Source organism: Gallinula chloropus, assembly GCF_964237585.1.
Source record: "Gallinula chloropus genome assembly, chromosome: Z".
NCBI classification, from domain to species: domain Eukaryota; kingdom Metazoa; phylum Chordata; class Aves; order Gruiformes; family Rallidae; genus Gallinula; species Gallinula chloropus.
The window spans coordinates 75801375-75815010 of NC_140089.1; the positions used below are offsets into that span (position 1 = coordinate 75801375).

The following is a 13636-nucleotide window of genomic DNA, read 5'->3' on the forward strand; positions in this document are numbered from 1 at the left end:
AAAATCAAAGCTGCATTTTTAAAACCAGGAGGAAAGTGGTAGTTCAACAATACTGTAGTAGATGCTCCCTTTTGAGCAGGAAATAGATTAAGAATGGAGTTAAACATACCACTAGGTCTTTCATGACCTAGTAAAAAATCAAAGTTAATCATTAGTTATAAAAATCTTTCCCTGAGCATTGAATCAATTTGTGTTTATTGAAAATTACGTTGAAAATCATAAAACCTTGCATCTTTCCTGCTCAAAATCAATTCTTTACTCACAGTACAGCCAATAGACAGCTAAAAGCTTATAAAAATTACTCAAGGTTTCTAAACAGACACAACTTAATACAGCTAGAAAAAAAATCAGACAAGATTTTGGGTATACATCTGTTTTCTTAAAGGCATTTAAAAGACACCACTCCTCCTTACGAACTCCTGCCTCCCCAACATCCTTACCATTATTTTTTGTAACAAAAATACGCAATGATATACCATAAAATATGTGATGTGCAAAACTGACAAACATGACTCAGGTTGTGACGTGCACAGTAGTTTATGTAGTCCTGGGCAGAAAAGACGGAGGGAAAACTGACATAATAGGTAGCCTCGTCAGGTGGTCTAAAAGACTAATAACTGCTAACTAAAAGGTTTAGCTTTCTCACCCTAATAAATCCTATTGAAATCAATGAAAAAAAGAGGTAGCTTGATCTTGTTTTGTGTGAAAAATCATGGCAGCTTTTTCTGTTTATTAAAGAGATTCCTATCAATTTTAACTCACAATGCATTTTTAACCTATCCACCAACTGTACTAATAGTCTTCACAAAAATTACTTCAGTCTGTCCCTATCTGCATGAAAGAGATACTCCCACTTCCACACAGGAGCACTGAGCACACAGAGGATTACTGATTACAGGAGGCATACTTCATTCTCAAGAGTAAAGACTGTCTCCATGGATCAGCTTGTTCAGCAATACGCATTATTACTGGTCTTGCAAAAAGCTCTGAATGGGGAAGAATAGGCAAGATGTGGAATTTGAGGCTATTTGAACTGCAGGTAAATCTGGCGGTTTTACTGCACTGTTCTATGCATCAACAGTTTTCAAGGTCCTGTCTTAGTCTGACCACTAACGCTCTCCCAACTCTCCATGTTTGCCAGGCACCTCTCCACATCTCAGAGCATTTAAATTGAGGGAGTTCTAATGTGTTATGTTATGACTGACTATTTCACACTATTGTTTCCACTATTCATTGGAAGTTTGAAGGAAGTTATTTTTTATGTCCTTTGAAGCTGTTATTTTAAGCCAAGTTGACAGTGTTCATAATATTTCAAACAAGCTGACAGATAGTTCTGCTAATGTGCACTGTAAATGCACATGAACGTGAACCTTAAAGAAAAACCATGCACTGACAAAATAATATACATGAGAAAATAACACAGATTTATGACAAAACAAAAAAATCCTCTGAGGCAGGTGATTATAATGGATCATGATCATGCTGAGGAAGTTTGGAGAAAGGCAAGGCAGAGCTGGAATGCATTTGGCTAACTTCAGAATTAGTGAGTTACCAATGTCAGTGTCATGAAGACAAGTCTTCCTCCAAAAGCTCCAAAAGTGTTTTTACTCTCACTACATACAGCTGGGAGAATTGGAATTGCACCAAAAAAAACAGTGGAAGCAGAAAACTGAATGAAGCACTCATGGTGTATGTTGCAAGTCAGAACTAAAGAAGGGAATTGATCATGCACCAAAATCACTCCCAAGGCACAACATGATTACAAAAAACCCCAGATAGAGGCAGTTTCTAAGTGGCTTGTAAAAACAACTAAATCATGACCCTAACTTATAATAAACATCTCTTTTGACTTCAGCAGTAATGATAAAATGTGGGATGGAAAAGATCTTGCTCCTTTTTCTAAAAAATAAAAAAAATATAAAATATTCTCATATTTATAATTATAAAATAGTGATTATCAATTGTAATTATTCAAATATTTATTTAATCACTCTATTCTGGGCCAACTTCTACAATACACTACTGAGCAGCAAACACAAGTGACAGCACAGTGGTGACTGGAATGCCAGCACACAATAGGCTGATTTTTAATTTGGCCTTTGATAGATACTTCAGTAGGATCCCTGTAGTCAGATGTAATGCTATCAAGTTGTGTGTGGACCCAAGGCCAATAAACATATAACCACCATCAGAAACTATGGCTATAGTGGCCAAGAAAGATTTCTGTAGCTTTTGTCAAGGAGCTTCTGCCACCTTGTAAAGCCACATGGTCTTTGTCAAGAACCCAGAGGAAAAGTGGCATCCTACCAGCACTGCAGGAGTGTGTGCCTGCCTCTAAGGAGCACCCCTTGGCTCTAGGAAAGAACATTATTAGTCTCTTCTTCCTATCTGGGTGTCCCCTTCTGCCCTTCATACTACTGCTTCCATAACCCTTCTGTGAGAAAGCAGGGGCTTTCTGTTTTCCCTGAAACAAAGAGAAACTTGCCTCTCTCCAAAGTGGGCCCTGTGTTTGACAGGACTTTTTTACTCCTATTAAAAAAAAAAGGTGTCTAAAAACCTTCACAAACTACAGCATAATAGGTACTATGGATAGTATATAGTATGCTACATAATATCTGCTAAGAACATCTTCCTGGATTTAGTTTGTGTTATTATTGTAAAATGCAGGAACAGTGGGATAGACATTCAACAACAGGGTTGAAATGTCATTTCTATTTTGGCTTAAATGCAAAAATAGATTCAGACAGTCAAAACAGACTATTATCAAATCAGGTCTAGCGTAAGAGTATGGTCTACTAAGTTACAGTTAACTTTAAACTTTTCTGAATTTGTCCTTTTTCCTGCTGCACATGTGCCAAATCCGTAGTCTAAAATAACAATGCCAGAATCATTCTGAACTGATCGTGTAAGAAATCATAGCAACTATTTTCAAACACGGGTAATTTTTTTCACACAATATAGCTTTTCTCAAGTTAAACACAAATGTCTTAATTTTGACTTGAAACAGAGCTGTACTGTAGTACAGCAAAAATCTCGTCTATACAGCTCCACTCTTTGTTTCAGAAAAGTGAAGTTGTATTTGCTGCATGGGAATTAAAAGATTTATTTTTTTAAAAAATCAGGATTTAATATTTAAATTATGTATTTCCTCAATCAGTTTAACCCTCATCTCTTGATTCTCCATAGATTCTCCTCTTTTCCTGCGTCACCTGCAGTTTGTACCCCTAAAATGGTATCACTTTGTCATACCTTACCTTTCTCGTGTTCACCTTTCCAAGCATCTCTGCATCCTGTCAGGCCAGTAACTGCTTTCATAATTTTTGTGCAGGAGTCAACCCCATCCTCTTTCTAAATTCTACTCTGAAGACGTTCTTTTTTTCTTTTTTTTTTTTTTTTTTAATTTCTTATTCCTTCTCCACATCCCAAACATAATATGGAGACGTTTTGGTTTTTTAAATTATTTCATCAAGATGCCTTTTGAAACACTGGATTTTAACTACACACAGATTTCCACAGGGAAGATGCATTTTTAAGTAAGAATGCCACTAAAAAAACCAATTTACTCCATTCCTTTACACAAAAATCTAGCAAATTTCTCAATGACATGAACAAAAGCAAAGGCAAAAATTATTTGGGCTTTAGAAATACAAAATCCAAGGACACTATCAACTTCATTTCCACTAAGAAATCACTTCAGTCTTGCATTGTTATACAGGGGTCACCAGTTGGAAATTGCACAAGATGAACAGGATATATCTTTAAATTATTCATAATCACCTTAAACTACACTCAATCAGCATTGCAATATGTCATCTTATAGACATAGAAAAGTTCAAAAGGAAAAGCACATGAAAAAGCAGACTACCAAGAGCACTATTGTTAAAACTACACCAGAAAGCTTAATATTTCAATACTGTATATGTTAAAATAAACAACATACACAGGTGATGAAAGCCAGTCTCTGAAAAATTTATTATTCTGTTAGAACAAGTTTACACTTAGGATGAATTCTCAAGCTTCATGCCATTAGGAAGTTTTACTGGGTTTATAGTGGAAATAAAAACAGAAATAAAAATAGATGACAATCACAAAATACAGGCTGTACTTTGAATATGATCAACGGGCTTTCTTGTCCTTTTACATCTATAGATTTCCTCTTGCTTCTAAAATTCAAATTTTATTCAATCTTCTTTAAAAGTTCCCTAAATTACCTGTATTCCTTTTTAAAATCAAATGTTTTGAAAGATGAACAGACTAACATACTAGTCTTGTATTAGTTCAGTATTATTTCCCCAAAGCCATCCTATTGGAATTGTACAGCTTTCCAAGATTTATGATGTCATTTTGATTCAAAGGATCCTGCCTCCCTGCCCCTCCACCCCTTTCCTCTGTAACCGTACTTTGGCTTCCAAAAAAATTGACCCTAATCTCATTATCTCCCCCTGTGCATGCTGTACATACTTATCCTATTGAATTGAAAGGCTCTGAATATCAATTATTTGTGTAAGACGGGCATAAAGGAGATATGGATGATTATTAGGGTAATTAAATTCAACATTGCAAAATTAAACTCTTGGAACTAGACTGGTTTGTACACTACACAAAGCAACACGGAGCACTGATTGCTCTAAGCTTTGAATTATAAAATAGTAGAAAGAATTGCACATATTTGTTGTTAGTTAGATTCATAACAACAGGAAACTCCATTTTAATTTCCATATGAACAGAAGAAATGACGCAGTATATTTCACGATTTTAAAGAATTTTAAATAGTTTCCATTCTGACTCTTTCTGACCACATTGTATTTATGTGAACTGTTCAAATTTGCCTCAGTGTTAATTTATAAATGTTGGAGAATGTAACAGCATTTGGCATTTAATGCTATTACCCTTATCCTCACCCACGTGGATGCTAATCCCCTCTACCTATTATCTGGATAAATACTTATTTTCAGTATGAAGTTTTATGAGTTACTGCTTAATGTAGTCCAATACCGCAAATGAAATATGTAAATACAAATTTTTAAAATGTATAAGAACCAACAAGAAACTGCAGCTTTTTGCACAGGCATCGCATTAATGAGTAACAGCCTAAATACAGGTATGTGGCCACCTTGGCACCTTTTTTTTTAAACAGCCTGACAAGAGATTTAAATAGCCTAACAAGAGATTAGTGTTTTGAAGTGACTAGTAGAACACTGAGTGACCAGTACTGAAAAGGAAGAAGAAATATTAGATTTTACCCATGGGTTAATTTTTGAGGGTAGGATTGGTGAGGGTGAATAGAATCTAAGTGAAAAAGTACCAGAATTCATTTTAACAGCTTCAGCATTCAACACATGATGCATTAGAAGCATATAGTTATCAATAATGAACTTACACTCATGTTCCTGTCCCAGATCTGGATGGAGCCATCTTGACAGCCAGCTGCAATGAGTTTACCATCTCTGCTGTAAGTGCATGTTGTAGGAATCACACGTTTACCTTGAGCTGATCGTGGTTTAAATATGCTTTTGTGCTTTTTTTCATTGTTAACATCCCATGTCCTCACAGTTCTAGAAAAAGGTTTAAAGACAGACTTGTTTCACATGAACTTAATAGATGTGAGATAATTCTTATCATAGATCCTTTTCAGCATAAGTGGCACATAATATTGTTGAGATAAAGTTAAAATGGCAAAATAGCATTTATGATATGGTATGGCAGTCTTGAAATTAACACGACAACATTCCAATTAAGAAGCATCGTACCTACCAACATGCATATAAAGATTAAAAAGCCCCAAACATTAAAAAATAACTTCTTTCCAAACCCTTATAAAAATATATAAAAATTATTCACAACTGGACAAATGAGTGAAGCTCAATACACAGGTACTATACAGCCTACACTGTCACTGGAAGTCAGGAAAGATGAAAGCAATGAGTGCTTTACAAGATTTAAGCAAACAGACATGAATGCTTATACAAGTTTGTTAACAGATTGCCTTAATTGTTCTGACATGACAACAACTGACAAACCCGCTTTTAACTGGTGGTATTGCAGTCTGGCTGGTTATTCTTCAGATTTTTATTTTAAACAATTAATTGCAATATTATTGCATTTCTCTCCCACTAATCCTGCAAGTCTTAGAGTTCTCTTGTAAAACTGTTCTTCAAATACTTTACAAGGGCTCATTTATGTAATATTGTTTTCTTAAGTTGAGTTTTTCCCACACTATTAGCAAAATAAATACATCCTTTTTCTTTTTAATGGAAAAAGAGTATCTGCTTGGACCTTCACTGTTTCTTAGATACACAAAAACATTTAGATGAGAAAGAACTCAAACACTGAGATACAGGTGGACTCTTTAAACTGTCTTAGATACAAATGTTTTCTGTCCATATAATATGTTGAGTTCTTTCCAGATAAAAATTCAAAACTCTTCTGGCATCTAATGAAGAGAAGAGTCTAAGGATTTGGCACAGGAAAGAAGACCATTAATTTAGAAAGAAAAAAATCCCTAAGTTCTCAAGACAACCTCATTTGTTTAGACTATACAAACATTGCCTATGATCCAAGAGCACATACTGCAGTGGTCTCCAGCAAAGGCTCCAGAGCTGATACATACATACATATATATATACATATATACATATATATATAATTATATATATAAAATTTTATTTTTATATATATGTGTATATATATATATATATAAAATTCCAGGATAAAACAGACAAGGAAATGAGCTGGACATAGCTCACAGAAGTTGTATTTAATTAAACATTTAATGATAATAATGAAAAATCAGTAATTGAAGTAGAATGAATCTACAGTTGTCCATAATAAAGTCAAGAGTAATCTCATTTTTAATTATCTTCAAATCTCGTATCTGTAAGGTATCACCTCATTTGGAGTTGTAGCATAAGATACTCAAGCGTTCTAATGGTTGGGTTGGGGGTTGTTTATTTTTAGTTGTTTTGTTTTGTTTTTTCATTTAAAATGAAAGGTTAGATAATGATTTATTTTCTAGGGTCACTTAAAGAAATCCATGCTCCTACGTGGTGAAAGTTGCCCAGCAAGGTTATGTAGCTGCCTTTCCTGGAGTTATTCAAAACCTGTCTGGACATGGCTATGTGCTAGGTGCCTAAGTGATCCTTCTTTGAATGGGATGGTTGGATTAGAGGATTTTCAGACATCACTTCTGTCCTCAACCATTATGGAATTCTGAGATTCCCCTTTTCCTCTTCACGCCTTGTCAATAACAACATACTCTCTGATCTTTTAACAGCTGCACTGACACTTCCTTCCATTCTGATCTGTACTCCAAACTTCAGTCTTTTGCCAGACCATTTGCCCCATAATATTCAATCCTTCAAGAATTTCAGTGAAATATCCTGTAACTCCAGCTTCTCTTTCGCCTCTTGTGATGAGCATGTCCTGCTGGAAAGCTACTTCCTCTCCTACAGTACAAGTTTCCCTGGACTTCTCAGATGGTTATGTGCAGGGAAGTCTAAAGTCTGCCACCTCCTATTTGCCTTTTTATCTAAGTTGCCTCACAAGGATCTTAGGCACAATTCCAAAAACTTAATTTCTCCTCTTTAAAGCCTTCAGTCTCATATTGTTAGGGTTCAATGCCCTGTCAAAACTTCTATCATTTCACAACACTATGGAATATGTTCAAACTTTCTTATTCAGTTTACCTTTCAACTGTAAAGAAGTAACACTTGTATGGTTATCTGCGCTGCTGCTTCTGCTGCAGACAGTTGGCCACACTCCTGCACATGAGTTACATGCCCTGTTAAAAATGCCAACATAGCCTCTAGTAAGTGTTTAACATCCCCTCAATGTTTCTTTAATGTTCCCACAGTAAATGTCTGTTTGCTGTTGCCTTGCAGCTTTGTATCTAACTACAAAACTTTTCCACTAAAATAAGTATTTTTTTAGAAATCATCTATATATTACAAATTGATCAATCATTTCCAGAGAGCCCTTAGCTCCTGAGCCAAGACTAAGCTCCTTAATCTCCTCCCTTGCATCAGAGAAACATTTCCAATTTTTAGTAAAAAATGGGCATCCTAATGGAAACACATCTGATACCATGGACAAAATTTCAGCTTTCCACATGAATCAACTGACCTTCCACCATCCAAAACATTAGATGTCATCTATAAACAGTAACTTCTACATTTTCCGTCTAAGTAGTGACGGACTAGAAACATAGAGATCACTAAAGAACCTCAGAGAGATGACTGTTCTAAGGGTCTTCATCACACAGTGTAAGTATGACACAGCCTTATTTGTTCTGACATTCCCCTTTTACCCTCCATGCGCTGTCAATAACTAGCTGAGCATCTCGTCTCCTCTTTCAGCAGGCACTTTTGATGCTTCCCCAGTCATCTACTGTTTACACTTGAAACTAACCCAAAGCCTTTTTCCAGTCCCTTTTTCTCACAGCACCTAATACTTCTTAATATTTAACTCCACCCATTCTAGCCAGTGGGAAAGGGGTTTAAAAAAGAAAGGAAGCACAGAAAGTCAAACAATTTACCTACAGAGAATATGTCTTCAAACTGGCAGTATGGCAAACAAATGCAAACTAAGGCTGCTTCTGTATTTTCTCTCTCCTTCTGCTACTGGTCCTCAAGCACTACAGCACATCACAGCCAACTCAGAGAGCACAATTTTTACCATTTAATGATTCTTCCTTCTCCTCACACATCATGAAAAAAAATCTCCAAAATTGCGTTACAGCAGTCTCATTTTGACTTCGTAAGCTACTCTGGGTCCAGTCTAATGTTTGTGTTGAAACAAATAGAATAGTTTAGCCCTGGATCAATCAGACCATTTCTAGGAGACTCACTGCAGTCAAGAAAGTGACTACTTTTACTAAAAGTATCTCCCTAGGCTTAAGTAAATGCAGAATGAAAGAGTATCATTGTTTTATGCTCATGTTGCAGAACTTAGCAAGAGTATAACACTCATATTTACCTGTTGATAAGTATAACTAAGATATTTTTGCACTCCACTGAAGACAAAAAGAAAACATTTCCTGAATGAGGTTTTTCTTCAGCTGAAAAGGAATGCTGTTTAATGCAAGTTTGTTATTTGTAAAAACAACATATAGTGGGTTTCTTAAAAACCATCCCTCCAGCATACTGTGTCATTATTTCACATCAAATACACACAGCCACATAAGTATTTTTAATTTCTTTCTCATAAATTTCTTTTCAAAGAAAAACTTTAATGAAAAATGCTCCACATACGCAAGTCTGAATTTAACTTCTTAAATGGTAGATTACACATCTGCAAAACATATTTTGTAAAGTACTCAGATTTGCCAAGAGTAATTCAAAGTGACTTAGGAAAGAATGGGAACGTTCTTTTGGAAAGGTAATGTGGATATTTTCCTGACCACTGAGAAGTTAAATGACCCATAATAAGCAACTAATTTAATTACTGGGATCTAGGGGTGTGGGTTTTGTTGGGTTTTTTACCCACAAATAATTTTTCTCTTTTTTCCTGTCTTTTCAAAATTTTCTTATGTTATTTCTAAGTCAAAACTTCAAATAAAGTTATTTATTGTCACTTCTGCTATGTTACACAAATTATTAAACATCCTTATGTAGCTGCATTTCCCTGCCCGCAAGCATGAAAAGTACTTTTAAGTCCTGACGCAGCAAGCCACTGCCCTGGTTGAATACAATTCTAATACAATCTGCTGAAATTCAAGGAGTGAACCAATTCAAACATTAAAAAACTGACCTGTCAAATTCCACTAGAACTACTCTGCCCATCCCATCCTCTCTGTTTCTTTCTATTGGACCGCAAAACTCTCTTGCGCAATATTGCATGCCACTGTCAATATACTATAAATGTATTACATCTAGTCTTAATAATTATGTCTATTCTTATCATACTGAGAATACAAATGTATTACTTCTAATAGTACAGATCAGGCTTAATATTATGTATGTAGTAACTATATCATAATACTTATCTTTCTAATATCCTACAATGCCTACTTTTGTAATATAAGGTTGCCCAAAAAGGCTCCCTTGGAAAGCATCACACATATACTGCTGCAATGGAATTTATCAGCAAAGCACAGACTTCCGAGTCATATTAGCAGTGATAGAAAACACATTTTTAGAAGCGTTAAATTAAAACCTTTTTATAAAAAACTGATCTTAAATCAAGACTTTTATTTTTTTAATGACATAAAACACCCATACCTACTACAAAGGAATGAAATTAAGATGTTTATATGAGACTGAGAGACTGCCTAAAGAATAATACATAATGAGAATAGAGATGTAGGAAATAGCTGAAAAATTCTGTCAGGGTGCATATGATGGTACAAGACTAGGTCAGCAAAGATACTTTCATTTTTGTATTCTCTTCGCTCTCCTTCAGCAGAAATAAGTTATAGTTGTCTTTTGTTGAGCACATGGGACCCAATGAAGGTTGAATCACCTGCCAGATACTGAAAAGAATTTGCACACACAAACAGATGGAGAAATCCAGACAAAATTTCCAGCATATTTTGGCAGAAAAACTTCTAAATAAGCTACCTATTCCCAGCATCTGAGCAGAGTTAAAGTAATTTAAAACAGAATACAAGAAAAGTAACGTCCAACCAAAGTAAAATCATAACTATAGAAGGAACTGCCAAAAAATTTGACACAAATTAATGATTTATAACAGCTCTTCAGCCTCCCTGTTACTTAAATATTCCTTAAATGTAAAAAAGTAATAGAAACTTTTAACAGTTAAAGCGTTCTACCATAGTAAGAAACAGTCAAAACCATCAAAATTCATTCTATGGGATACACAGCAAGTGGGTTGAAACAACTATGGAAATTTATTTCCGTATTTCCAAATTAAAATGATAGCTCTTTTTTGAAACGAGAAATTATTGCCATTTGGGTTATTAGAGCTGAATAATAATTACAGGTTTTTTTGGGGGAAACAGATTAAAATCTAGTAACAACAAATGATAACTACTTTCACTGTCCAGTCTGAATGAATTACAAAGCAACTAACTTAAAAATCTCAGACTTAAGCATGTCTGAGAGAAGACGGAATGTAGACCTAAGCTGCTGGCCAATATATGCAAGTTTGAGAAAAGCTAATCTGGAAAAAGGACAGAGAAGAACAGACTATGAGTGACAAACTGGGCTATGAAATCAGAATTCCTAGTGGAGGTCAGAGAGAAGTGTTGAGATGGAAAGACACAGGATGCGTAAGAAGAATAAAAGTAAGAAACAGAGTATCACAGTTATAATGTCATGCCAGATCTGGTGTGGCTGCTTTCAAGTCATCTGTGCAGCATGTTGACAGGGGGAAAGCAGCAGCAGCAGTAGCAGCAAATACTAGCAAGTTATGACATATGATCACTACTGGCTGAGGAACTGGCCAACAGATGTATTCAGATACAGAGTTACCCACCAATACTGCTTTGTAACCCTGTTCAGGTTACAATGAACACACAGTAGCATACTTGACCGCAGAACTCTGGTTGACTGAAATACAAAGCTCACAAGCTTTCCAGACTGAAAAATGTTAGTGTTTTCCCCAGATTAAACTCCTGGTCAGGCTAACAATACAAATCCACATTATTCGAAAGGTAAAACTTTAAGAGTAGCAATAAACTTCCTAGAAATACACTTCCAGTGAACATACTACAAATCTTACATATTTAGTATTGACACATATCATCCAGGCGTTAACTCAGATTCAGAAATTTTGTTTAAATCATTCAGCCACCCATTCCCTTCCTTTCTCAAGCTTATCAATAAAAGAATCCCTTCAGTCCATACAATTACTTAGGCCCTTCACCATGCAGTCATGAACAAAGGAACATGATCTATGCATCCCTTCAGATTTTGCATTACAGGAAGAGTGCCCATAGAGAATATAAGCAGAGCCAAAGACACTGCTTCTGTATAAAGCCAGCCAATGTGAAAACCCTGTTTTCTCAACAGTTTTGTGAATCAGCAGATCCTGTACATAAAATTATATGGTATTTACATATGAATTAGGTATCCACTTCAGCTATTTGCTTCTAAGGGCCTGCCCAAAGCAATGAAAAAACATCCTGCAGAATTGTGAAGACAAAAATTTTAAGTACACTGTTAGGTCTTTCAAAACCTGAAAATCCCCCAAAATATTTGTTGATCAGCTCATCAAAATAACCAACTCCAAAATTCCATCATTCTCAAAGATTCCATTTCACACATCACACTGGCAGAGAGAAGAAATGACAAAACACAGCACCAAAAAACCCCACAACCACCCCATTAGAAATACTGACATAGTTTTGGTTTTTTCCTTTGTGAATTCCCACTGAACTATGCTGTGCCATGCAAAATTCAGGTAAATACCTTACTATCTCTCATCATTAACTTCAAAGATTTTGAGTGATTTAACTCAAACCATTAAATTTCACATGGGACTTAAAAAGTTTTACATTTTTTCCTTTCTTAAAAGATTTATATCTATATCTATTTTCACAGATTTGTAAAAGACCCTCAAACTTCAAATTATACTTGCCTTTAACATACCTGAAGAATATCTATGTGTATGTGGTATCTTTTGCTACATGTATAGATCTTGAAATAATTGCTCTTCATAACTAAAACCAGCTAGAAAAGACATTACACATAATACATTCTTTTACTAACAGATGAGGATACCAGCAATCTGCTTGGAATGTAATTGTTATTCTGGAAGACAGTGTAGCATATTAAAATATAAATCATATACACAAAGGTAGAAGATCAGGAAATAAAATTATATAAAATTCTGACTAAGAACAAAGTAGTAACATTACTATGTGTCTTTTCAATTAGTTACTGGAAAGATAGCCTAGTTTCAATGAAATTACTAACACTTAGCAGAATTTTCCTCACATCTGAACAAACAGTCTAAGTAAAACAAAAGGCACGGTGGGAGAAAATTTACAACCTTAGAAGAAAGAATATGAAAAGAAGCATTATGGAAAAGAACATGCAATTAGAAAAAACCCTAAGAAGGAATATGGAAATGAAAACAAGTAATTCTGGCAAAACAAAAAAGGTTAACTAAGCTAACTGTTAGGCAGAAAGCAGTAGGAGAGGGGACGAAGGCAGGATTAAGATTCCACATACATCTTATATTCAGTGCTGCTTAGAACAGAGAAAAATAGAAGAAATCTAAAGCCAGTGATTATATTCTGAAGACAGGATAACTGTCTGAGGAGCAAAAACCAGACAAAAATCCCCGACCAAACCAAACATCTTCAAGAATCAATTCAAAAGAATAAATTACATATAAGAGAAATTACATTAAGTGAAGCTTTAGTTATTTTTGAGAGAACAATCCACTGCACTGAAAAGTCCACTACCTTGACTACATTAAAATTCTATGGAAGATAAATTTAAGGGCAAAACACTGAGGCATTTAAAAAACCCCACAAACATGCTCCATAACACTACTTAGAATCCCAAAAGACAGATACACAAAAAGGCCTCTCCTGATTATGAAAACTGTCTTCACATTAAAGGCATATACTGTACCAAAACCAGCAGACTCCTAAGTTAATAAAAATTAAGTAATTTAGGTGTTCCAAACTGTGTGGCTGTAATGGCTTCTCCGTTGAATAATATTTTTT

At 35.1% G+C, this 13636-nt stretch overlaps 1 protein-coding gene across 2 annotated transcripts in view; it reads right to left on the bottom strand.

Annotated features, from left to right (window-relative positions):
• Nucleotides 1–13636, bottom strand: part of WDR70 (WD repeat domain 70) — a 154455-nt gene that overhangs the window by 55151 nt on the left and 85668 nt on the right. For both annotated transcript variants that reach the window (XM_084278656.1, XM_084278657.1), the window contains exon 10: nt 5381–5555. In XM_084278656.1, the coding sequence (XP_084134782.1) occupies nt 5381–5555 (175 nt within the window). The remainder of the gene's footprint in view (nt 1–5380; nt 5556–13636) is intronic.